Source organism: Procambarus clarkii, chromosome 44 (assembly GCF_040958095.1).
Source record: "Procambarus clarkii isolate CNS0578487 chromosome 44, FALCON_Pclarkii_2.0, whole genome shotgun sequence".
Classification (NCBI taxonomy): Eukaryota; Metazoa; Arthropoda; class Malacostraca; order Decapoda; family Cambaridae; genus Procambarus; species Procambarus clarkii.
The window spans coordinates 29770169-29797564 of record NC_091193.1 but is presented as its reverse complement, the minus strand read 5'-3'; the positions used below and the strand labels follow the sequence as shown (position 1 = coordinate 29797564).

The window sequence follows — 27396 nt, the reverse complement described above, 5'->3', positions numbered from 1 at the left end:
GACCCCCTCAATTATAGACCTGTATCATTGACGAGTGTAATAGTGAAAGTATTGGAAAAACTAATCAAAACTAAATGGGTAGAACACCTGGAGAGAAATGATATAATATCAGACAGACAGTATGGTTTTCGATCTGGAAGATCCTGTGTATCGAATTTACTCAGTTTCTATGATCGAGCCACAGAGATATTACAGGAAAGAGATGGTTGGGTTGACTGCATCTATCTGGACCTAAAAAAGGCTTTCGACAGAGTTCCACATAAGAGGTTGTTCTGGAAACTGGAAAATATTGGAGGGGTGACAGGTAAGCTTCTATCATGGATGAAAAATTTTCTGACTGATAGAAAAATGAGGGCAGTAATCAGAGGCAATGTATCGGAATGGAGAAATGTCACAAGTGGAGTACCACAGGGTTCAGTTCTTGCACCAGTGATGTTTATTGTGTACATAAATGATCTACCAGTTGGTATACAGAATTATATGAACATGTTTGCTGATGATGCTTAGATAATAGGAAGGATAAGAAATTTAGATGATTGTCATGCCCTTCAAGAAGACCTGGACAAAATAAGTATATGGAGCACCACCTGGCAAATGGAATTTAATGTTAATAAATGTCATGTTATGGAATGTGGAATAGGAGAACATAGACCCCATACAACCTATATATTATGTGAGAAATCTTTAAAGAATTCTGATAAAGAAAGAGATCTAGGGGTGGTTCTAGATAGAAAACTATCACCTGAGGACCACATAAAGAATATTGTGCAAGGATCCTATGCTATGCTTTCTAACTTCAGAATTGCATTTAAATACATGGATGGCGATATACTAAAGAAATTGTTCATGACTTTTGTTAGGCCAAAGCTAGAATATGCAGTTGTTGTGTGGTGCCCATATCTTAAGAAGCACATCAACAAACTGGAAAAGGTGCAAAGACATGCTACGAAGTGGCTCCCAGAACTGAAGGGCAAGAGCTACGAGGAGAGGTTGGAAGCATTAAACATGCCAAAACTAGAAGACAGAAGAAAAAGAGGTGATATGATCACTACATACAAAATAGTAACGGGAATTGATAAAATCGACAGGGAAGATTTCCTGAGACCTGGCACTTCAAGAACAAGAGGTCATAGATTTAAACTAGCTAAACACAGATGCCGAAGAAATATAAGAAAATTCACCTTCGCAAATAGAGTGGTAGACGGTTGGAACAAGTTAAGTGAGAAGGTGGTGGAGGCCAAGACCGTCAGTAGTTTCAAAGCGTTATATGACAAAGAGTGCTGGGAAGACGGGACACCACGAGCATAGCTCTCATCCTGTAACTACACTTAGGTAATTACACTTAGGTAATTACATACATACATACATACAATGGGGCCTCGACTTCCGATGCTAATCCGTTCCCAGAGACGGATCGGAAGTTGAAGCGAATTTTCCCATAAGAAATAAAGGGAATTGAATTAATCCGTTCCCAACCCTCCAAAATATTAACATACAAATACATTTTATACTGAATACAATGTTTTTTTCTAACTACAATACAGTACCTAAGTTTATCTTACCTTTATGGAGGGCTCTTGATGGTGTATGGAAGATGGTGATGAGGGGGAGGAGGAGAGTTGTTACTGTTTGGAAGGGGAGTCCCCTTCCATTATCACATCAGGCAGTGATGTTTTCTCTGGGGTACTCTCTTTCTCCTACATTTTGCCTGAATACCACTAGGACCTGGTTGTGGTTCAGTGCTTGTTTGTCTCACTACAAATTTGTCAAGAGACATTTGTTTTTCCATTCGTTTTAACATTTGTCTGTAATGATGCATCACTGTAGCCCCCATAATGTCTTTTTTCTTAGCCAGTATGGTGGATATCGTTGTCTGAGATTTGTTGTACTGCCTAGCCAGTTCACCTACCCGCACACATCTTCATATTTATGAATGATCTCTTGTTTCTGCTCTATGGTCATTCTTACATGGGATCTCATATGTTGAGCCTTACCACTGACTTTTCTGGGACTCATGGCGTATTATATAATAATTACTTTAATGTTCAAAATGCAAAAAATCACCACAAAAGCGGAATTTCTTATAGGCGCGATCATCACTAAGCGGACAGCTGTAGTAAACTGAGGCAGGTCGGACCAAGTGACCGGGAACCACGCACGGCCGACCTGAACGTGTACCAACAAATATCGGATGTCGACGACACCATCGGATGTTGAGTCGCATTTTTCGATGAAATTTATATCGTAACTCGAAATTATCGTAAGTAGGGGCAATCGTATGTCGAGGTGCTACTGTGTGTGTGTGTATATATATATATATATATATATATATATATATATATATATATATATATATATATATATATATATATATATATATATATATATATATATATACATACATACATATATACATACATATATACATACATATACAGGGGTACCTCAGTTTAAGAGTTTAATTCGTTCCTGGAGACGGCTCGTATTCTGAAGCTAATTTCCCCATAAGAAATAAAGGGAAATGAATTAATCCGTTCCTGACTACCCCAAAAACCCCACATCAAACTAAATTTTTATACCTAATTCATCTAAATAAACCTACAAAACTATGTTCAAGTTATTACTTAACCTTGCTGAGGACTGCTGTTGGCGTATGGAAGATGGTGAGGAGGTGGGAGGAGGAGAGGTGTTACTGTTTGGAAGGGGAGTCTCCTTCCATTATAACATCAGGCAGTGAGGACTTCACTGGTATGCACACTCTGGCACATTTTGCCTGCATACCACTAGGACTTGCTTGTTTTACTAAGAATTTGTCTAATGACACTTGTTTTTCCCTACATTTTAACACTTGTCTGTAGTAAGACATCACATTATCATTTAAAAGGTCAATGCAACGGCCTGCTACAGCTTTATCTGGGTGAGTTTTTTCAACAAAACTTTGCAGTTCTTCCCATACTTCACACATTTTCTTAATCAAGAAGGGACATCCTCTACTGCCTCTACTCACAGCTATTTTCTTAGGTTGAACCTTACCAATGGCTTTCTTGAGACCCATGGCGAGATATATAATAACAACTTTTATGCTCAAATGGCCAAAAAACCGACAAAAAACTGTAAATCCTTGTGAAGAATTCAGGTGGGATAGTCACTGGACACGAGACACTGGTAAACTGAGGCGCGATCGCCATGCCACCACGCGCCAGTCGGCCTGTACACGTATCAACAAACTCGCGTCCCGAGGTAACCCTCGCCTTCCGAGACACACTTTCCGAGGAAATCCTGCTCGTATTCCGAAAAACTCGCATACAGGGACACTCGTGTTCCGAGGTACCACTGTATATAAACCAAACATGTTCCTGAAATTCCCTGAGGGGGAACATGTTCCTGAAAATTGCATACACAAACATAGATGGAGTGAGATCAAAGATACTGGAGTTAAGTGATGTAATACAGCTGCAGACACCAGACATTGTTGCACTCATGGAAACAAAACTTGAAGATGATATTTTAAATGAGGTCATATTCTCAAGGGGTTACTCAGTTTGAAGACGAGACAGAAAAATTAGGAAAGGCGGTAGTGTTGCTGTGCTGGTGAAAGAACGCATAAAGGTAAATTAAATAATGATTGCGAATCCACAAGAGGTTGACATAATAGCACTAGAGAGCTGCAATCAGGATGATAAACTAACGATCATAAATGCATATAGTCCACCGCCATGCAACACATGGTCTGAGGATGGCCGAGCACGGCCTGAGAATAGCCGACCATGACCTGAAGATGACCGAGCATAGTCTGAGGATGGCCGAGCAAGTCCTGAGGATTGCCGAGCATGACCTGAGGATGACCGAGCATGACCTGAGGATGACCGAGCATGGCCTGAGGATGACCGAGCATGGCCTGAGGATGACCGAGCATGGCCTGAGGATGACCGAGCATGGCCTGAGGATGGCCGAGCATGGCCTGAGGATGGCCGAGCATGGCCTGAGGATGTCCGAGCATGGCCTGAGGATGTCCGAGCATGGCCTGAGGATGGCCGAGCATGGCCTGAGGATGGCCGAGCATGGCCTGAGGATGTCCGAGCATGGCCTGAGGATGGCCGAGCATGGCCTGAGGATGTCCGAGCATGGCCTGAGGATGACCAAGCATGGCCTGAAGATGGCCGAGCATGGCCTGAGGATGACCGAGCATGGCCTGAGGATGACCGAGCATGGCCTGAGGATGACCGAGCATGGCCTGAAGATGGCCGAGCATGGCCTGAGGATGGCCGAGCATGGCCTGAGGATGGCCGAGCATGGCCTGAGGATGGCCGAGCATGGCCTGAGGATGTCCGAGCATGGCCTGAGGATGGCCGAGCATGGCCTGAGGATGTCCGAGCATGGCCTGAGGATGACCAAGCATGGCCTGAAGATGGCCGAGCATGGCCTGAGGATGACCGAGCATGGCCTGAGGATGACCGAGCATGGCCTGAGGATGACCAAGCATGGCCTGAAGATGGCCGAGCATGGCCTGAGGATGGCCGAGCATGGCCTGAGGATGGCCGAGCATGGCCTGAGGATAGCCGAGCATGGCCTGAGGATGACCGAGCATGGCCTGAGGATGACGGAGCATGGCCTGAGGATGACCGAGCATGGCCTGAGGATGACCGAGCATGGCCTGAGGATGGCCGAGCATGGCCTGAGGATGACCGAGCATGGCCTGAGGATGACTGAGCATGGCCTAAGGCTGACCGATCATGGCCTGAGGATGACTGAGCATGGCCTGAGGATGACTGAGCATGGCCTGAGGATGACCGAGCATGGCCTGAGGATGGCCGAGCATGGCCTGAGGATGACTGAGCATGGCCTAAGGCTGACCGAGCATGGCCTGAGGATGACTGAGCATGGCCTGAGGATGACTGAGCATGGCCTGAGGATGACTGAGCATGGCCTGAGGATGACTGAGCATGGCCTAAGGCTGACCGATCATGGCCTGAGGATGTATGTCAGGTTTTGTGAAATATATGATAAAGCCACAACAAAATTTAATGAAATCAATATACGAAAAGGCCACGAGCAAGCAAGAGAAATATAGTCGTTGAAATGTAAGCCTCATCCTAACCATACACTCAAGACCTTGAGAAAGCACTCAGGAGTGTGTGACTCCTGTCACTCCTCCAATATGTTCCAGTTTCCGGAACAACCTTTTATTGGGATCTCTGTCGAAAGCCTTTTTTAGGTCCAGATAGATGCAGTCAACCCAACCATCTCTTTCCTGTAAAATCTCTGTGGCTCGATCATAAAAACTGAGTAAGTTCGTATCACAGGATCTTCCAGATCGAAAACCATACTGTCTGTCTGATATTATATCGTTTTCTTCCAGGTGTTCTACCCATTTAGTTTTAATTATTTTTTCCAATATTTTGTCTATAACACTTGTCAATGATACAGGTCTATAATTAAGAGGGGTCTTCCCTGCTGCTACTTTTGTATATTGGAACTACGTTAGCCTTTTTCCACACATCAGCTACAACTCCTTTACACAGGGATGCCTGAAAAATCATTTGAAGTGGAATGCTGAGCTCAGGTGCACATTCTCTCAGAACCCATGGTGAAACTCCATCTGGACCAACTGCTTAGTTCTTACTTAGCTCCTTGAGCATTTTTTCCACTTCGTCTCTAGACACCTCTATGTGCTCTATGTTGTTCTCTAAAATTCTTATTTTGTCTGGTTCCCTAAAGATATCATTTTGTACAAACACACTTTGGAACTTTTCGTTTAGTGTTTTAAACATTTTCTTTTTATTTTCCGTGAATCTATTTCCCATTTTCAACCTTTGAATATTATCCTTTACCTGCAATTTGTTGTTTATGAATTTATAGAATAGACCTGGTTCTGTTTTACATTTGTCTGCAATCCCTTTTTTCAGAATTTCTTTCTGCCTCTCTCCTCACTGCCGTGTAGTTGTTTCTCGCATCTTTGTATCGCTGGTATGTTAAGGGGTTTGGCCTCTTCCTGTATTGATTCCATTTTTGTGTCTTTTGGTCTTTGGCCCTCTTGCAATTTCTATTGAACCAATCCTGTTTCCTAGTTCTGCATCTCTGTTTTGGTATAAATTTGTTTGTGCCTTTATCATATATTTCACAAAACTTGACATACATCTCATTCACTTCCTTGCCTAGCATCTAGTCTGTCCAATTATACTCACTAAAAAAAATTCTAAGGTCGCCATAATGTCCTCTCCTGAAGTCAGGTTTTCAACTGCTTCAACCTCCTTATTTTTTCCAGATTATAATGCATTGCATACCTTATTCCCAAAAAGACATGGTCACTTTTACCCAAGGGAGGAAGGTACTGAATGTCAAATATCTCTTCCTCCTGCCTGGTAAATATCAAATCTAGCATGGAGGGAACGTCCCCTTCCCTCATCCTCATAGCTTGTTTAACATGTAGATACAAGAATGTTTCCAGGATGAGGTCTACAAATGTACAGGTCCAAAAATCTTCTGTTTTAGCTTCATATGCTTCCCAGTCTATGGATTTCAAGTTAAAGTCACCGACTATCAACAGTCGTGATCTATCGTTATCCGCTCTCGCTATAATCTCTCTCATTATTGTTTTAAGATCTTCTCGTTTACTATCTAGCTCCTCCTTTGACCATGTGCTGCTTGGCGGTGGACTATATGCATTTATGATCATTAGTTTATTATCCTCATGGCAGATCTCTAGTGCTATTATGTCAACTTCTTGTGGATTGGCAGTCATTATTTCATTCACCTTTAGGTGTTCTTTCACCAGCACAGCAACGCCACTGCCTTTCCTAATTTTTCTGTCCCGTCTCCAAATTGAGTAGCCCCTTGGGAATATGACCACATTTAAAATAACATCTTCAAGTTTTGTCTCTGTGAGTGCAACAATGTCTGGTGTCTGCAGCTGTATTACATCACTTAACTCTAGTATCTTCGATCTCACTCCATCTATGTTGGTGTATGCAATCTTGAGGAACTTGTTCCCCCCTCTTATTATTCTTCACTCCCCCTCTCTCTATTGATTTTGTTGGTTTGCCTTTATGTACCACTTTACTGGTTTGCCTACCCCTATCACTTTGTAGAAAAGAGAATTGATTTCTTCTTCATTCCTGCTCTCATTTAAACATTTTGCCTCTGCGAGGTTCAGTTTCAGCTTCTCTCTGTCTTCTTTTGAAAGATCTCGTCTTAACAACCACACTTTCCCATCCTCATCACTTTGTAATTTTCTAGCATTCCTTAGTACTTCTTCCATCTGTTTGGCACCATTTAGGGTGATCTTCAAAGGTCGATCTTTCCCTTTTACGTATCTGCCTATTCTCCCGTAGTCGCACACATTCTCTATGGTAGTAAGACCTTCTACAAGGCCAACAATTTTATCTACTACTTTCGCTTCTTCTACAGCTCTTTCTGACCTAGATGTTATCTCCTTCTCTTTGCAACCAAGGATTATCAAGGACTTACTCCGATCAACTGTGTTTTGCGCTAACTTCGGGTTAGATGCCAATTCCTTTCTCACTTCCAGCCTAATGTTTGTTTTATCTTGGTTACTGCAGTGTTTGGCTTCCTTTACTGCTTCTTCAATTTTTTCCTTCTCCTTGGCCACTTGTGCATAGGTGAGTTGCATATCTTTCTTGCACTGTTCTATTCCCTTTGTAACTTCCTCCATCTGTGCTGACAAAAGCTGTTTCTCCTGTTGAATTTCCTTACCTAACCTATCGTAGTCATTTATGTTTAAGTTTGCTTTAACTTCTTCCAAAGCTATTTTTAAGAGTTTATTTTCCTCTTCTATGGCTTTGCAATTTGTTTCCAAATAGTCATTACTTTCTATCAATTTACTAATTATTTCTACATGAGAGTTCACTATAGTATCTAATTTTACCAACTTGTTATGTAGACTGCTAATATCAATGCTTTCTTCATTGAATCCCACAAAATCAAGCTCTGTTTTTCCCTCTTGCCGGCAGCCATCTTGAATGTTCTTCTTTGCACTGTAAACACTAGGGCAACTTTTTCTCATCCGATTTTTCACTTCCCTTGGCACATTCCTGTTATCTCACCTATTTTTCAAAAGCACTATACCTTTATGTTCTCTGGGACACCACTCACTACCATCAACCTGTACTACAATACTTAGGATTGTTGAAATATGCTGGAGCTTCTCTGATGCAAGTGTTGACCCTAGGGGTGTCACCTTTTGAATTTTTCCTGAGGTGTGGTGAACCCCATGTATCCGCGGGCTGTTTAAATCTTGCATAGTACTCCAAAGCATCATATGATGCGATGCGCAATTTACTGCAAGTCGGTCAAAGCATCATATGATGCGATGCGCAATTTACTGCAAGTTGGTCAAAGCATCATATGATGCGATGCGCAATTTACTGCAAGTTGGTCAAAGCATCATATGATGCGATTCGCAATTTACTGCAAGTTGGTCAAAGTATCATATGATGCGATGCGCAATTTACTGCAAGTTGGTCAAAGCATCATATGATGCGATGCGCAATTTACTGCAAGTTGGTCAAAGCATCATATGATGCAATGCGCAATTTACTGCAAGTTGGTCAAAGCATCATATGATGCGATGCGCAACTAAAGGGTTAATCTATATATTCCCCAGAATACAACCCTGCCAAATCATTTAACAACCAGGTACCCATTTTACTGTTGGGTAAACAGAGGCTACAGTTAAGGATTTGCGCCTAGTTAATGTATAATTTACTTCGACCACTAGCGTAATTAGCTTTATCTCAATCTTATTTATGACCTCATTATAAAAAAAAAATTCTGTTAACTGATAGGAGACAAACTCTTGCCTTTATATACACACAGGAACACAACTGGTCTTCAGTGAACAGGGCTTACTGAGAGCTGTATCAGAGTCACTTTACTCTCCCAGTGAAATGTTAACAGAGATGCACACCATTGCTCTGAGGCTCCTAGCATGTGCCACATCAGTCCTGGACTCTGTAGCATTCCTCCAGGCCTCATTTGGTTATCAGGTATTGTTTCATGTCAAGGCTTTTTATTAACAAATATTGTATTACTGTACTTGTTTCTCACAGTATTTGTGCCATTTTCAGAACTCTAATGTGTATGTAACATCATTCCTAATATTTTAATTGCTTTACTCACTTCAGGTGTTGAAACCCAGTAGTTATGCCTTAAATAAATGCTTAATATTGGAATATACGCAGAATGCAGCATCAAACGAAGCTGATGATATATATAGCTTTAAACTAGAAGCACTTATATTTTATGCCATGTATTCAATACATCTTTTGTATAATACCTAAGGATGAGTTGCTTGCACAACAGCTCCAAACGAGATCTGGAGAAGGGGACTCTATTATCGTGGATGAAAACTCTATTCTTCGTAACCATATATTGGTGAAATCTTATATGATGGGCAGCAGCAGTGAGAGATGGCTTCCCCCTATTGATATTGACGAGTTATCCACATCAAGCATGGTGAGTTCTCTTTTGATTTAGTTTTACCATCTGCATTTCCTTCTTCCTGTTTTACCTTTATTGTATATAGTTTTTCATAGGGAAGCGCCTTGTTGCTCCCTGAAGCTACTATATCTGATATAGTGCCAACCTACTAGATAGATGTCATGAGGTGTCGAGTTCTTCTGGTGATCATGAGCCAGAAGCTGGCCCCCTCAGAGAGGCACAGGGAGCAGTGGAACTTATGATCAAATTCATGTCTATGACCACAAGGGAAGGGTCCGTCTAATTACCACAAGCTACCACAAGCTACACAAGCTTCAGAAAGCTTCCTGGCAATACGTTAGTAATGAATAAATATGATATGTTAAGTTAGGCTAACCTAACCTAACCTAACCTATCCTAACCTAACTTAACTAAACCAAACCTAACCTAACCTAACCTAACCGAAGCTTGGATCGTCGACTTGATTTGGCGTCACCAGCTTTTTATTTTCGTCTAATTTCTTTATAAAAGATACTTTTTCAGATTAAAATTATGTTTTATCGTGTTGTACATTCAGCACCAACATTATATTGAGTAAATATATCATATTTATTCATTACTAACGTATTGCCAGGAAGCTTAGTGAAGCTTGTGTAGCTTGTGGTAATTAGACGGACTGCAAGGGAAGGTTGTACAACCACCCTGAGAGAACAAACCAGACTTCTGCTGGTGATAAGTGAGACTACAGTCTGAGAACTGCCAAAAGAACTCCCCCAACAATGTAAACAAATGATTGAAAATTTATGGAACTAGTGCTAGCTCATTCACCTCACCTCCCTTGCCCCCTCGTTTTGGGGGAAAGTGAAACAGCAATGGGTCAGCCAGCTGCAGCACCCTCAGTTGTGTTCTGCTTTTAGCTAAATGGCGGTGTTTTGCTTTTGTTAATGTTTCTGTGCACTTTTGTGCAGCATAAATCAACCAGGAGTTAAGTGTGCTTGGAGCTGCATGTGCACAGTACTATCATCCCTGTGTGCTCCTTTAGTGCTGGCCTTGCACTTGAGAGGGTTATCTTCCCTGGAGTGTTCTGGGATTGCCCCTTTGGAGGTCCTCCTTGCTTGTGGTGGACTTCATCCTAGGTGAGCGTTTTGTCTTTGACGTTTAGGTCTTTGACTTAGTCTTTTCTTGGGTTGGGTGCAATTTTGGCTGGCAGGGGTGTAATGTTTTACAAGAGTTTACATTCTTGTAAAGCCACTAGTACGTGTAGCGTTTCGGGCAGGTCCTTAACCCTAATTTCCCCGGAATACGACCCCGCCGAATCGTTTAACAACCAGGTACCCATTCAGTTAAGGATTGGCGCCCGGTCAATCCTCCCCGGCCAGGATTCGAACCCAAGGCAAGGCGCTTGCGAAACGCCAGGCGAGTATCTTACCACTGCGCCACGGAGACTGCTGTGGTTTATGCACCTTTACTGGTACACCGAAGTCGGCCTTCACAGCCTTGTGGTGCTGTGTTGGCCTACTACTGTATTCTCTCCCTCTTACTCACTACTCATATCCTACTCCTTGGTCTGGTGTGCTGAAAATTTCCCTTATCTTTCATATATAGCATTATATAACTGTCAATAAACAAATAATCCTGAATAAGATCAAAACTGGTATACATCATTAGATGCTATTTGGTTTATACCTAGTGTCTTGGTCTCTGTTTTCTTCGTTTTCTTTTCCTTCTTGCCTATTCCAGTAGTGTTGATTATCAGGAGATTGAATTCCTTACAGGTATTACTGGCGAAGCATTCCCAGTGTCTGGGTATACCTGCAATACCCATGAACTGGGTGCAGTTAAGCCATTCCATGCAGGCCATGGAAAACCCTTGCTGGTTCAGTGGTCCGTATGATATTTCCACCATTCCTGCTCTACTTCGCACAAGTTTCAGGGTTGCATGTCATCTGTGCCACTTGGCGACACTCACTCCATCTGCCTCTGTTGCTGCCTGTTTGGTCTGTGACGCCTTTGGCTCTTAGTCTTTGGCTCGCCTTATGGGCCTCGTAGCCTGGTGGATAGCACGCAGGAATCGTAATTCTGTGGCGCGGGTTCAATTCCCGCACGAGGCAGAAACAAATGGGCAAAGTTTCTTTCACCCTGAATGCTCCTGTTACCTAGCAGTAAATAGGTACCTGGGTGTTAGTCAGCTGTCACGGGCTGCTTCCTGGGGGTGGAGGCCTGGTCGAGGACCAGGCCGCGGGGACACTAAAAAGCCCCGAAATCATCTCAAGATAACCTCAAGATAGTCATGTGGGACTTGCTTCAATCCTGTTACTTTCCGTCTTCCCCTTCTGGTGGGGCTTCAGGCAGCAACCGCTGTATTTTGGTTTCCTGTGTACTAGCAGTCTAGGTTTGCCTGTTGGAAGCCCTGGGGCTACCCCGTTGGTGTTAGGCTGTTGATTTTGGGGGTGTGGTTTTGTCTGCACCATATTTTCCTCTTTCCTTGGGCATTGTTCCCCATTATACCTACTGTTCATAATAGGTATAAATTGGATACATTTAGATTTAGAAAAGACCTGCATAAATACTGGTTTGGTAACAGGACTGTTGATAGGTAGAACAAAATTATCGCAAAACATTATAGAAGTAGGATTCCTTGGTTGCTTCAAATGTTGGTTAAACATATTTATGAATGAGTTAGGGTGGATATAAATTGGAGCTGCCCCATATGGGCCAATAGGCCTTCTGCAGTTTTTCCTTCATTCTTATGTTCTTATTCCTATCTTTTCCCCCCTTTCCTTGGCCCCCATTATTGGTTCAGGGTTTTAGTTCAGGATATGGCTCGGGCAACTCTGTGGGGTTGTCCCTTACGATTCAGGCACAGGGGTAGTTCAACATTCTGGTCCCACCGAGGATTTTCGGGATTCTTTCTTGCAGCTGCCTGCCTTTCTTGGAAGTCTCTTCCTTGGATTCCATTTCTCTACCCCGCCCAGTAGGCCTGAGCATTAGCTCTGCCCTGGGGCCCTCTGGCAGCCATTCCTTGGGCTTGAGGGAAGTTGTTTTTTTAATTTCTGTAGCTACTTACGCCTTCCGGCTTCCTAGGGAGCCGGTCGGTCGAGCGGACAGCACGCTGGACTTGTGATCCTGTGGTCCTGGGTTCGATCCCAGGCGCCGGCGAGAAACAATGGGCAGAGTTTCTTTCACCCTATGCCCCTGTTACCTAGCAGTAAAATAGGTACCTGAGTGTTAGTCAGCTGTCACGGGCTGCTTCCTGGTGGTGGAGGCCTGGTCGAGGACCGGGCCGCGGGGACACTAAAAAGACCCGAAATCATCTCAAGATAACCTTCCATGGTGGGTCTTTGGTTGCAGTGACTGGGGAAGGGGAAAAGGTTTCCCTTTTCCCTGTACTGTATGTTCCCAGTTGGGTGCGACTATATCCTGGGTTCAATCCAAAGGGCATTATGCTCATCAAAGGTGGCACCCCGTAGATGCTTGCCTCTTGGGCCCCTTCATGGCGGCTCGTGTGACACCCCTTGGTGCCTTGGTGCCTTGGATACTGGCTAAGTGAGGCCATGTTATGGCCTCACTTAGCCAGTAACCGGATTCTTTACTTATCAAACTGTATATGGGGCCTTCTTCTTGAGGTTATCTTGAGATGATTTTGGGGCTTTTTAGTGTCCCTGCGGCCCGGTCCTCGACCAGGCCTCCACCCCCAGGAAGCAGCCCGTGACAGCTGACTAACTCCCAGGTACCTATTTACTGCTAGGTAACAGGGGCATTCAGGGTGAAAGAAACTTTGCCCATTTGTTTTTGCCTCGTGCGGGAATCGAACCCGCGCCACAGAATTACGAGTCCTGCGCGCTATCCACCAGGCTACGAGGCCTTAGTGCCTCTTCTTACTCGATCCCACTCCTAGTCATTGGTAAGAAATTAAGAACTGGCAGGTAATAATTAATCTAAAGGAAAAGGGTGTAAACAACACTAAACAGAACCTTTACCAAATGTACTTCTTAACTATATATATATATATTAAGACTAAAGCACACACGAGAAAATGAGGAGGAGACGACGTTTCGGTCCGTCCTTAACCATTATCAAGTCGATTGTGATGGGAGTAAGGTTGTTGTTGTTATTTTAGATTCAGCTACTCGGAACAAAAAGTTCCAAGTAGCATGGGCTATGTTGAGCCCGTAAGTGGAGTCACTTTGGAGCCATTATCTGTATCAACAGCTGATACTAGAGATCTAGGGATGGATGGGGGTCTTCATGGTGGATTTCAGCCTCGGAGGGCTGGCTGTACCGGTTATGGAGCTGGTGGGGGTTAGTGTAGATCTCTAGATTTTTCGAGTTTTCTTTGGCTGAGACTTTGGCTAAGCCGTGCTGTCATTGGAGTTTGGTGAGGTGGCGAGGTCTTATACCGAGTAGGTGTCGTATTTGAGGTGCGACGGTGGAGCTCCTACTAAGATTTGCTCATCTGAGGAGGATGTAACATCCGTAGTTGATTTTTTCGTCTTTCTCTCACAGCCTGAGGTAGGCTCAGGTGTTGTGGATTAGTGGTGGAAGTTATTTCAGGAGCGTTGGTGGTGCTGTTAGTATTTGTAGACAGCATGTCTGCTAGTGCATCTGCTGAGATTGTGATAGTAGGAGTGTTAGGAGCTGGAGAGGGAAATAACTCTGTTTGTGCCGCCTAGGTCTTGGGTGGTTCTGGAGGTTGAAATAGACCTTGTGGCCATCCTGCTGGTAGTCTCCAGAGTGGTAGTGAAGGCAGTGAGACTTGCATCCAAGGTGATGATGGGGTTCAGGCCGTTGGCCAGGAACAGTGCGTTGAGTTCCTTGACAAATTTTTGATTGTCTGGTTCAGCAAGCCTCTCCGCTAGTCGAATAAAACCAGGGATAATTCCTGCACGTGATGCAAGGGGCTGCGAATGTGCCTGTGTGGTCATGGGTCATTGTGAAGGCTGGGTTGCCTGGTGGGAGGAGCCACTATTTGGTAAGACTGAAGTCTTCTTGTTGGTTGGTGTGAGCTGAGGTGGTGGATTAAGCACCTGGGGCTCTGGTCTCAGAAGTAGAAGGGTTGTTTCTTTTGGCTTCAAACTGGGCCCCTTGATGTTTTCCTGTCTGCGGGGGCAGCAGTGGGAAATTGCAGGGTAATTGCCATCACAGAGCAAGCAGCGATGGGTTGTTATCTTGCATATGGAGTAGTGATGGTTCAGTGCACACAGGCTGCACTTCTGGACGTGGTGCTGACACTTGTTGGTGGGGGTTGTAAAATCTTGTAGCACTGCTGGAGCTCGTGGTATCGTTCTTTTTCTGAAGGGAGCCCCATCGGCTCCCCGGAGCTTATCCAGGCTGATATGCTAATGTCAGACTTTGGCATCAGTCATGTGTATGGAGTTCTATAGGCTTACCGGGGACCACGAACCAGAACCTGGCCCTCCTCAGAGAGGCAAGGGGAGCAATGGCCTATAGAAACCCCCGTGTGGTCGGAAGCATTCTATGTCTGCCATCGACTGGGTCAGGCACCTAGAAAGGTAAGCATCCCAAAACAAACCACTATTCTGGTTAAAATTGCTACCAAAAGCCGAACTAGTGGATAGAACTCCCCAAACAAAAACGAGCAAACTAGTGTGACGTCACATGTTGCTGCACCACTGTCTGCGCAGCTCCCTCCTCCCCAGCAGGGCGAAGGGAGAGCCCCAGATACCCTACGCCGGCTATCCACACCCAAGTTCTTTAGCTGATGCTAGAGGCCGAGGTCGTGTGGTCTGGTGCTTGTTTCAGCACTGTACCTAGAGTGTGGTGACTGTCTTCTAGGTGGTGCATGAGCCGGGGAGTGATTCTCCAGTACTTGGGCTGCATGCGCCTAGAGTTCCCTTCCCTAGGTGCCCTGTAAGTACTGCCCTTGGGGTTTGGGGCCACCTTCCACAAGTTCCTAGGGTTCTGCCCCTGCTAGGCCGTTTACTGCTTGATTTTCGGCCGCCCTTTGTATGCTCTGGTGTTCTGTTTCCCTTGTTCGCCTTAGGGTAAGGGGCAGTTTGAACTGGTAGGGAGCAGGGTACTGCGCAGCATTTTTTCACCAATCATGGACGCCGGCTCTGTTCCGCCTGGGTAATCTGTCCTCTTACGTTTTTTTTTTTTTTTCTGTTTGCCTATCTGGTGGGGGAAGGTTCTGCCTTCGTTCTTGCCCCCTGTGTCCTCTGTGTACTGAGTATTCTTCCTTCTTCTGGTTGTTCCCCTTGCTAGGTCCCTGTGAGTGTACACAGCCCGGGGGTTCAGTTCTTAGAAGGTTGTATGGTAGACTTGGGTGTCGGTTAGTAGTACCCTGCCTGGAATTACCTGAGCGTGAGTCCTATTATAGTAAACGCTCAGGACCCTGGGAAACGCCTGGGAGCGTGCGGGTCTGATGGATGTGACCCCGGAGCCTCCCTCGCTTCCAACGAGTTTGAGGGTTGCTCTGTCCCCTTGTTTCTGGTTGACACTCTGTCTTTGCCTCTGTCTGCTGCCTGTGGGGTCGGTGACACCTTTGGCCCGGAGTCCTGCGAGTTTTGTTGCTTATTTGTGACTCGGTTACCCAGTCTTATGCTGACTATGTGCTGATAGGCAGCACAAGCGTTGCACATTGAGCTTCGATGGTGGCAATGCTCTCGGTTGTTTACTCCCCAGAAGCCCTGAGGCTGCCAAGTTTTGGTTTTGGGGATGTTGGTTGTTTCGGTTCCTTCCATGCCCCCTTGTCTTTCCCCTGTTGTGGTCTAGTGTGGTCCCCCCTTCCTACCTCCTTCCGGATCTTTACCGTGTGTGGGTTCGGGGTCGGGGCGGGGTTTCGTGGGTTTTGAGACTCAGGCGATCTCAGGGAATTCCCCTTCCGGGGTAGCAACGGGAGCATTCGAGCCTGTTCCTCCAGCCGTGTTGTATGAGTCTGCCAGTGAGCTCCCTCAGTATTTTCGAGGCTGCCCCAGTTTTTTCTTGTGAGGCCGGGGCTTTGGGGGGACGGCTCAGCCCCAGGGCCTGCTGAGTGGGTTCCCGGGGCTGGGGAGGGGCTGACTTGTGGGGCTTAGGGCCCCTCTGGGCCCCAGGGGGGGGGGGGGTTCTACCCTCTAGGCGGGGCTTGCGGTTATGGGGAGTAGGGTTTTCCTCCCCCCTCTCCATTCAAGTTGTTGGGCGTTGGCCCCTCCCCGGGCTCGGTTCTATGTCCCTTGAGTCGGTTGGTTCCGTCCTGTCGGTGGGTGCTCTTCTTTGTTATTCCCCCTTTTTCTGGGGAGGGACTTCTCTGTCATGTTCCCCTCTTCTTGGGGTTCTGCATGACTTTTGGTCTCGGGTGCGACAGTGCCTTTGTGCCATCATGACTTGTGCTTGCTTCTGTGTGTTCTCGAAGGTTCGGGAAGGTTTTTCACTACTTCCTGTATTATTGGAACGTCTGTCATCTTTCGGTGTGGCTTCCCTCCGGAAGCCACACCGGGCTTTCTAGGGCTTGTTGGTCCTCTTCTGTGCCTATTCTGGGTTTTCGGTCCTGTCTCGTTCTATTGTTATTGTATCTTCTCTCCGTGGTCTGTCTCATTTTCTTTGCATGCTCCTAGTCCGGGATGCCTGATTGGGCTACTTGTAGCCCAATTGGGTTGCCGATTGGGTTCGTTGTCTTCATTGAATAAGACAGCTATGTATGTTGCTGCTTATTACTTTTTGGCTCCTGTTCCCATGAGCTGGGCTGTTTCTTCTCCTGGGTGAATTACTCGTGGTCACAGTCTGTTTGGCTACTTGTAAAGTAGCCCTAGTTGGCGCCTTCCCGCCGAGCGGGTTGTGCAGTTTGGACACAGTGTCTTGCGCATGCGCTGTGGGAGTTTATTTTGGTTATGGGTGGTGTGCACCAATGCTGGTGTTTTGCGTCCTTTTCTCTCGGGTGCTTCGCCTCTCGCTCTTCATTGTTCTCCAGTCTGTGCCCCGTGGCTGCTGGGGTGTTCTGGTTTGCAGCCATGGGGTGGACGCCGAGGTTTTCCCTGTGTTATGGCTGCGGTGTGCCTCCTTCGCCTCTACCATGCTCTTCTCTTGCCTGTGCGCCTTTAGCCTTCTTCCCCTGGCGGCGCTCCCGGCATCTTCTCGGCTACGTTGTGTCGCGACACGTTCGTGCCTACATTCTGCAGGTGAGTTTCTGCGGTCTGGCATCTCTTTCGGCCAGGCGTTGATTCTTGGTTTTGGGATACGAATGTGAGAACATCAGAACACAGGTACTTGCCGGGGGCCTATTGGCCAGTACGAGGCAGCTCCTAATTATACCTATCCCGTCCCACTCCTATGCATGTCTAACCCATGCTTGAGTCAGTCCGGGGGCTCCACCTCCATCAGGTTACAAGGTAATATGGTGGTGGTGAATATGATGAAGTAAATGTGACTGTGTCAGGATGTTACAAGTGGTGGTGGTGAATATGATGAAGTAAATGTGACTGTGTCAGGATGTTACGAGGTAATATGGTGGTGGTGAATATGATGAAGTAAATGTGACTGTGTCAGGATGTTACAAGTGGTGGTGGTGAATATGATGAAGTAAATGTGACAGTGTCAGGATGTTACGAGGTAATATGGTGGTGGTGAAAATGATGAAGTAAATGTGACTGTGTCAGGATGTTACAAGGTAATATGGTGGTGGTGAACATGATGAAGTAAATGTGACTGTGTCAGGATGTTACAAGTGGTGGTGGTGAATATGATGAAGTAAATGCGACTGTGTCAGGATGTTACAAGGTAATATGGTGGTGGTGAATATGATGAAGTAAATGTGACTATGTCAGGATGTTACAAGTGGTGGTGGTGAATATGATGAAGTAAATGTGACTGTGTCAGGATGTTACGAGGTAATATGGTGGTGGTGAAAATGATGAAGTAAATGTGACTGTGTCAGGATGTTACAAGGTAATATGGTGGTGGTGAATATGATGAAGTAAATGCGACTGTGTCAGGATGTTACAAGGTAATATGGTGGTGGTGAATATGATGAAGTAAATGTGACTGTGTCAGGATGTTACGAGGTAATATGGTGGTGGTGAAAATGATGAAGTAAATGCGACTGTGTCAGGATGTTACAAGGTAATATGGTGGTGGTGAAAATGATGAAGTAAATGCGACTGTGTCAGGATGTTACAAGGTAATATGGTGGTGGTGAAAATGATGAAGTAAATGCGACTGTGTCAGGATGTTACAAGGTAATATGGTGGTGGTGAAAATGATGAAGTAAATGCGACTGTGTCAGGATGTTACAAGTGGTGGTGGTGAATATGATGAAGTAAATGTGACTGTGTCAGGATGTTACAAGGTAATATGGTGGTGGTGAAAATGATGAAGTAAATGCGACTGTGTCAGGATGTTACAAGGTAATATGGTGGTGGTGAAAATGATGAAGTAAATGCGACTGTGTCAGGATGTTACAAGTGGTGGTGGTGAATATGATGAAGTAAATGCGACTGTGTCAGGATGTTACGAGGTAATATGGTGGTGGTGAATATGATGAAGTAAATGTGACTGTGTCAGGATGTTACGAGGTAATATGTGGTTTTGTTACTGAGGATGCGTATTGGGGTTTTGGTTGTGGCATTTTGTTTGGCCCTTGTGTGCTTCCTCCTGGGGCCTTCCTTGTTTGTGTTATTTGTTACAGTGGTCTTATCTGGGTAACTCATTCCTTGCCCGCCTTGCAGTGCATGGCTTAGCCCTTCCAGGTACGTTGGATTCTCTGTACCCCCCTAGTTGTCCTCACCTAGTTGTGCTTGCTGGGATTGAGCTCTGGCTCTTTAGTCCTGCCCCTCTGGCACTCACCTGCCATATACATGGCCTCTGTGCTTGCCTCGTTGTGCTCGCCTAGTTGTGTTTGCGGGGGTAGAGCTCTGGGTTTTTGGTCTCTCCTCTCGCCTGTCGTTCGACTAATGTACGGCTTTCTGAGCCTAGTGGGCTCTGTCGTGTCTCCACTTGATGCTGTGTGTGTGGGGTCAGCCTCCACCACATCCCTTCCTCATGCATTCCATTAGTCTCCTACTCTGACACTTGAATCCTTTTTTTCTTTTTTTCTGGGGGGAGCCCCGTCGGCTCCCCGGAGCTATCCCAGGCTGATATGCTAATGTCAGACTTTGGCATCAGTCATGTGTATGGAGTTCTTAGGCCTACCGGGGACCACGGCCAGAACCGGGCCCCCTCAGAGAGGCAAGGGGAGCAATGGCCTATAGAAGCCCCCGTGTAGTTGGAAGCATTCTATGTCTGCCATCGACCGGAACAGGCACCCAGAAAGGTAAGCGCCCCAAAACAAACCCCTATTCTGGTTAAAATTGCTACCAAAAACCGAACTAGTGGATAGAACTCCCCAACCGAAAACAAGCAAACTAGTGTGACGTCACACACTGCCGCGCCGCTGTCTGCGCAGCTCCCCCCTCCCCGGGAGGGGGAAGGGGGAGCCCCAGACCCCCCGCGCCGGCTACCCACACCTCAGTTCTTGAGGCTGATGCTATAGGCGATGGTCGTGTGCTCTGGCTCCGGTGTCGCTACTGCACTGTGCTTTGCGTGTGGTGTTAGTTTTGTGGGTGCGAGAGCCAGGAGTTATCTTCAGTACTCGGGCTGCATGCGCCTAGGGCTGCCTTCCCTAGGTGCCCTGTAAGTACTGCCCTTGGGGCTTGGGGCCACCTTCCACAGGCTCCTCGGGGTCTGCCTCTGCTGGTCCGTTTTACCTTTCGGTTTTTCGGCCGCCTGTTGGGCTCTTGGGTGTTCTGTTCTCCCTTGTTACCGGCAGGTAAGAGGCAGTTTGCACTGGTAGGGGCGCAGGGTGCTGCTCAGCTTGTATTTCCCAACATTGCGGCCGGCTCTGTTCCTTGGGGTTCGCTGTCCTCTTGCGGGGTTTTGTTTTTCTTTTTGTTTTTGCCTGGTGGGGGGTTCTGTCATTTTATTGTTTGTTTTTGCCCTTCCACTGTTCTCCTCGGTGGCGCCCCCTGCTAGGTCCCCGTGAGTGTACACGTCCCTGGGGTTCAGCTTTAGAAGTTTTCTGCTCTTTTGGTCGTGGTGATAGTTTTGTTCGTTTGCAGCCGTCTCCTTCTTTTCTGGCGAAGAATGAGACTGCTGCGTTCCGGAGGGGTCCATGGGTGGTTGATGCTTGGTTGGTCAGGCCGGGGGTGCATCATGTTTTGTGTCCGGTTGCGGCGCTTCGCCGTTATTTGCGCGCCACAGCTTCTGTGTCTGGGGACGCGCTCTGGGTTGATCCGGTTTCCCTTCTTCCCTGTTCGCGGGTTCGGGTCTCTCAGGTCGTCCGCAGGGTTATTAGGTCCAGCCAGCCTGCAGTCTATCCCCGTGCCCATGACGTTCGTAAGTTCGCGGCTCTTGCTGCCGTCTTTGGGAATATGTCTTGGTCTGATATTCGGGCGCGGGGATTTTGGCGGTCGAACAGGGTCCTGGCTGCTCGTTACCTTGTGAATGTCCCTGGGCCTCGTCGGGCCTGTGTTGCTTTGGGTCGGCGGTTGCAGCCAGTTGTCTCGGCTTCGAGTTGAGGGGTGAGCGACGACCGCCTCCCGGGTAAGTCCCTCTTTTTCCCTCTGTGGGTAGTTAGCTCCGGGGAGCCGACGGGGCTCCCCCCAGAAAACCAGCGTTGAATGTAATGAAACGCCATTTTCTGGGTGAGTCCCGGAGGCTCCCCGGCATCCCTCCCTCCCTCCGGTCGGCGGTTTTTCGCGTTTTTGACATCCAGCCTCAAGAACTGAGGTGTGGGTAGCCGGCGCGGGGGGTCTGGGGCTCCCCCTTCCCCCTCCCGGGGAGGGGGGAGCTGCGCAGACAGCGGCGCGGCAGTGTGTGACGTCACACTAGTTTGCTTGTTTTCGGTTGGGGAGTTCTATCCACTAGTTCGGTTTTTGGTAGCAATTTTAACCAGAATAGGGGTTTGTTTTGGGGCGCTTACCTTTCTGGGTGCCTGTTCCGGTCGATGGCAGACATAGAATGCTTCCAACTACACGGGGGCTTCTATAGGCCATTGCTCCCCTTGCCTCTCTGAGGGGGCCCGGTTCTGGCCGTGGTCCCCGGTAGGCCTAAGAACTCCATACACATGACTGATGCCAAAGTCTGACATTAGCATATCAGCCTGGGATAGCTCCGGGGAGCCTCCGGGACTCACCCAGAAAATGGCGTTTCATTACATTCAACGCTGGTTTTTTTGTCATTTCTATTGCTCATTGGGCATCCGTTCCACCTGTGTTCCCTATGGCATGTGTGCCCCTTGTGCTCATTGGTGGGGCTTTCTCTTCCCTCTCATTCCTCTGAGGGTCTTGCTTGTGGTGTTGATGTCCTCTCTGGTTCTTCTGTCTCCCAGTGACATGCGGTTTCATTTCCGTTGTCTCGTCTTCACTCATGCCCCTCGGTTCGGATGCTGGTCTGGTGGCGAACCTTGCATTTTTTCCGTTTGATCTTGTGTTGGGACATGACCAATGACTGTGTTATTGGCGTGCCTTTCGTTCCCATTTGCTGCCTGCTTTCTTCATTCCTCTGCGTCCTTTTATCCTCCACATTGTGTTTTGTTTGTATCTTTTGGCTCTCCTATTGCCAGATTTGGATTTCTGATTCCTGGTTTTCCCTGCCTTTTGGCATTTTCAGAGTCTCTGTTTCCCTTCTCTAGAGTCTCTGTCGGGACCATTGTCTCCAGTCTCCTGGCGAGTTCGCTGGCGTTGGGAGGTTTTTCTGTCCGGCAGACGTTCCATCTCCTCCGTTGCCGGCTCGGTTTCCGGCTCTGCTGGCTCGGTCGCACCCGGGGTCTTCCCGCGGCTCTGCTTGCTCGGTCGCACCCGGGGTCTTCCCGCAGCTCTGCTTGCTCGGTCGCACCCGGGGTCTTCCTGCGGCTCTGCCTCTTCCTCGGCTCGTATGGTCCATGGCAGGGCTGGTTCAGCTCTGCCTCAATTCTCTCATCTTCTGTTGGTGATCAGGTGGCTTCGTTGATGGTGTCTCACTTGCGTGCTTCTTGGCGGCAGTGTGGATTTTTTTGGCAGTCCTTCCTTTTTCCTTCTGTTCCTTCTTAGGTGGATGTGTTTTGTGGGTGTGGTTCTTGTCCTTCTCTTGTGGGGGTTCAGGGCCGTCATTTTGCCGCATACTGTCGCCTCGTATCATGCGGCGTTGGTGGAGCTGCTTCAGCTTGCGTTCAGTGTTCATGTTTTCTTCTGCGCCGTTTTCGCAAGCTGTCTCAAGCGTTGTTTCACCTCCGGCCTGCTCATGCACTGCCTGAGCCATTCTGGTCATTGGACAGAGTGCTCTCTTTTCTTTCTTCTCCTCAGTTTGTTGTGGCCCCTTCGGTTCCGGTTTGTTTCTCAAGGGCTCTTTTTCTGTTGGCATTGGCCTCTAGGGGTCGGGTCGGTGAGCTTCATGCTCTCCTCCGGTGCAGGGATTCTGTTCTTTCAGTCATGCAGTTCGTTTTGTTCATCTGCAGCCATCCCCTGCTTTTCTGGCAATGATTGAGACTGCTGCTTTCTGGAGGGGTCCTTGGGTTGTTGATACTTGGTTGGTCAGGCCAGGGGTGCACCGTGCGTTGTGTCCGGTTGCAGCCCTCCACCGTTCTTTGCACACCTCGACTTCTGTGTCCCCGGATGCGCTTTGGGTTGATCCAGTTTCCTTCTTCCCTGTTCGCGAGTTCGGGTCTCCCGGGTCGTTTGCAGGGTTATGATGTCTAGCCAGCCTGCGGTCTCTCCCCGAGCCCATGACGTTCACCAGTTCACGGCTCTTGCCGCTGGTTTTGACAATATGTAGAGGGTTGCGTGCGGGCACGGGGGTTTTGGCGGTTGAACAGGGCTGCGGCTGCTTGTTTTGGCGGCTGCTCATTATCTCATAATCGTTCCTGGGTCCAGTCGGGCCTGTGTCGCTTTGGGTTGGCGGCTGCAGCCAGTTGTCTCGACTTCGGTTGAGGAGTGTGGGGCGACCGCCTCCCGGGTAAGTCCCTCTACTTTCCTCTGTGGGTAGTTAGCTCAGGGGGAGCCGACGGGGCTATCCCAAGAAAACCAGCGTTGAATGTAATGAAACGCCATTTTCTGGGTGAGACCCGGAGGCTCCCCGGCATCACTCCTTCCCTCCGGTCGGCCTTTTTCTCGCATGTTTTAACATCCAGCCTCAGAACTGGGGTGTGGATAGCCAGCGTCGGGGGTCTGGCTATCCCCCTTCCCCCCCTCCCGGGGATGGGGGGGAGCTGCGCAGACAGCGGCGCGGCGATGTATGATGTCATACTAGTTTGCTCGTTTTTGTTTAGGGAGTTCTATCCACTAGTTCGGCTTTTGGTAGCAATTTTCACCAAAATAGGGGTTTGTTTTGGGACGCTTACCTTTCTGGGTGCCTGACTCGGTCGATGGCAGACATAGAATGCTTCCAACCACACTTGGGCTTCTATAGGCCATTACTCCCCTTGCCTCTCTGAGGGGGCCAGGGTCTGGCTCGTGGTCCCCGGTAGGCCCATAGAACTCCATACACATGACTGATGCCAAAGTTTGACTTAAGCATATCAACCTGGATAAGCTCCAGGGAGCCTACGGGTCTCACCCAGAAAATGGCGTTTCATTACATTCAACGCTGATTTTCTGGGGGGAGCCCCGTCGGCTCCCTGGAGCTATCCAGGCTAAATGGATATGTATAACTTTCTGGCATCAGTCAAAGTGCTTGGAGTTCTTGCCTACCGGGGACCACGAGCCAGAACCTGGCCCCCTCAGAGAGGCACGAGGAGCAATGGCCTATAGAAACCCCCTTGTGATAGGGAGCATTCTATGTCTGCCATCAACTGGGACAGGCACCCAGAAAGGTAGGCGCCCCAAAACAAACCCCTATTCTTGTGAAATTATTGCTACCGAAAGCCGAACGAGTGGACAGAACTCCCCAAACAAAATTATCAAACTAGCATGACGTCATCACGTTGCCGGGCCACCGTCTGCGCATCCCCCCCCCTCCCCGAGAGGGGGAAGGGGGAGCCCCAGACCCTTCATGCCGGAGATCCAACTGGCAGTTCTTGGCTGATGGTATTACTGGCTGGTCGAGTGCCTCTGGCTCCGGTTTTTGTTTCAGTTCTGTGCCTTGTGGTGTGGACTGTCTCTACTGGTGGGGTGTGAGCGAGGAGTAAGATTCCACGGTACTCGGGCTGCATGCGCCTAGGGCTCTCTTCCCTAGGTGCCCTGTAAGTACTGCCCTTGGGGCTTGGGGCCACCTTCCACAAGTCACCTTGGGTTCTGCCTCCGCTGTGTCCTTTACTGCTCGGTACTGGGCCGCCCTTGGAGTCGGCTGGGGTTTTGTTGCCCTGGTTTGTCTCTGGGTAGGTGGTAGTTTTCGTCACTGGTAGGGGCGCGGGGTACTGCACAGCTAGTTTTCACCATTAACAGCGGCCGGCTCTGTTCCGCCTGGGTACGTTCTCTTCTTGCGGGGTTTTTCTTTTGTTTTTGTTTTTGCCTGGTGGGGGGTCTGCTTTTACTATGGTCCCCCTTTCCTGTTCTAGGTGATTTTCATTCTAATTCTTCTGTTGGCAGTACTGCCCGCTTGGCCCCCGTGAGTGGACACTTCCGGGGGTTCAGCTTTAGCAGTTTGTTGGTATTATTGGGCGCCGGTTCGCAGTACCCTGCCTGGGCTTCCCTTAGCGTGTACCAAAGGCTAAGGGCCCTGGAAAACCCCACGGGGGCTCCGTGGTCCTCTAGGTGTGTCCCCGGAGTCCCCCTCGTGTCCTGAGAGTTTGACGGTTGATCTGTCCCCTTGTCTCAGGGTAACACTCACTGGTTGTGCCTCCGCCATGCTGCCTGTTGGGTCCTTGTTCTTGTGACCCGGAGTCGTCCGATGATTGTTGTCGGTACGTGCTCTCCTTCACCCAGGCCACTGGTCTTGATAATCGGGCGCAGGCGGCTGCGGCGTTGCTTGCTTGGTGTAGGTTGCTGCAACGCTCTTGGTTGTTTGCGGCCCCGGATGCCCCGAGGCTGCCCCGTTTTGGTGGTTGTGGTCCGGACTTGGGGGTGGGGGTCGCTTCGACTCTGGCTCCTTCCGCTTCTTGTCCTTTCCCTTCTGTTCTACACACTTCCTCCCTTGCTTTCTGCTCCGAACCATAGGCGGGTTTCGAGGTGTGGGCGGGGTCTGGTTGGGTTGAGACTCGGGCGGTCTCGGGGGTTTTCCTCTTCCAGGGTGGCGACGGAGGCATTCGAGTTGGTTCCTCCAGCCGTGCCGTATTGGTCTGACCAGTGGGCTCTCTTCATTAGTGTTTGCACGGCTGCCCCGGCTTTTCCTTGTCAAGCTGGGCATTTGCGGGTGCGGCTCGGCCCTGGGTCATGCGGTTCCCGGGGTTAGGGAGGGGTTGCCTGGGGGGCCTCAACCCCGTTTGCCCCTCTTGGGTCTTTGTACCTTTGGTGTGGGGGCTGGCAGTTCCTCAGAGTGGGTTGTTCCTTCCCTCTGTGTTCCTTTTGTTTTCGGATATACCCCTCCCTGGGTTCGGTTCCGTGTTCCTTCAGGTTCGTCGGTCCCGTCGTTCCTGGGGGTGTTTCGCCCCCTTTTCCTTACTCTTTTTGCTCTTACGTCGCGTTACTGTTATAAGAAAAAAAAAAATCAAATGTGTATTCAGGTAAGGTACATCCATACAAGGTGTGAAACAAACATTGATGGATTTATATATTGACGTAGTACATAGTGCCTAAACCGCCTTGTATCGTTGTCCCTGCATGTTGCTTGGTCAGAGGTGCTTGTCGTGGTTCTTGTTGGTTCGCGAGTCTCTTCGTACCTTCCAATATTATTGGAACGTCTGTTGATTTTCGATGTGGTTTCCTTCGGGACTTTTGTTGGCCTTGTTGGTTCCCTTCCATCATCTCTTTTCTTTTGCTTCGTTTTTGCCTTGTTTTGTTTTCGCGTCGTCTCTACTTCCAGTTTCGGCGTTCTTCGTCTTCGTTACGGACGCCTTCCTGGTGTTTGTACGATGTGTGTTTACGATGTGTCTGTACGTTGTGTGTACGATATGTGTGTCTGCCTGGTGTACAAGCCACGCCTCCTGGTGGACAGGTGGTGCGTTTCGTACCTTGTGTGCTGGGGCTGCGGTGTGCGTTTTGTTTACTGGCGGTATGCTCGTGTGTTCGTGTCGTTTCTCATGGTTTTCTAAGGCTTCTTGCTCGTTTCTCCCTCCGGTTGTGGCCCACTGGATGCTGAGGGTGTTTTAGATTTATATCTGGGAGTGATATCAGTATAGGAAGAGGCCAAACCCCCAAACATACCAGCGATACAAAGATGCGAGAAACAACTATACAGCAGTAAGGAGAGAGGCAGAAAGAAATTTTGAAAAAGGGATAGCGGATAAATGTAAAACAGAACCGGGCCTATTCTACAAATTCATAAACAACAAATTGCAGGTAAAGGATAATATCCAGAGGTTGAAAATGGGAAACAAATTAACCAAAAATGAAAAAGAAATGTGTGAAACATTAAATGAAAAGTTCCAAAGTGTGTTTGTACAAAATGAAATCTTCAGAGAACCAGACACAATAAGAATTCTAGAGAACAACATAGAGCGGATAGAGGTGTCTAGAGATGAAGTGGAAAATATGCTAAAGGAGCTCGGTAAGAACAAAGCAGCTGGCACAGATGGCGTTTCACCATGGGTTCTGAGAGAATGTGCATCTGAGCTCAGCATTCCACTTCACCTGATCTTTCAGGCATCCCTGTGTACAGGAATCGTAGCAGACGTGTGGAAACAGGCTAACATAGTTCCAATCTACAAAAGTGGCAGCAGGGAAGACCCCCTCAATTATAGACCTGTATCATTGACAAGTGTAATAGTGAAAGTATTGGAAAAGCTAATCAAAACTAAATGGGTAAAACACCTGGAGAGAAATGATATAATATCAGACAGACAGTATGGTTTTCGATCTGGAAGATCCTGTGTATCAAATTTACTCAGTTTCTATGATCGAGCCACAGAGATATTACAGGAAAGAGATGATTGGGTTGACTGCATCTATCTGGACCTAAAAAAGGCTTTCAACAGAG

General features: G+C 47.9%; 1 protein-coding gene across 1 annotated transcript in view; it reads left to right on the top strand.

Annotated features, from left to right (window-relative positions):
- LOC138350209 (protein broad-minded-like) overlaps positions 1-27396 on the top strand; it is a 148778-nt gene that overhangs the window by 85258 nt on the left and 36124 nt on the right. The window contains exons 4-5 of the mRNA XM_069300557.1: positions 8836-9005; positions 9301-9474. Of these exons, the coding sequence (XP_069156658.1) occupies positions 8836-9005; positions 9301-9474 (344 nt within the window). The remainder of the gene's footprint in view (positions 1-8835; positions 9006-9300; positions 9475-27396) is intronic.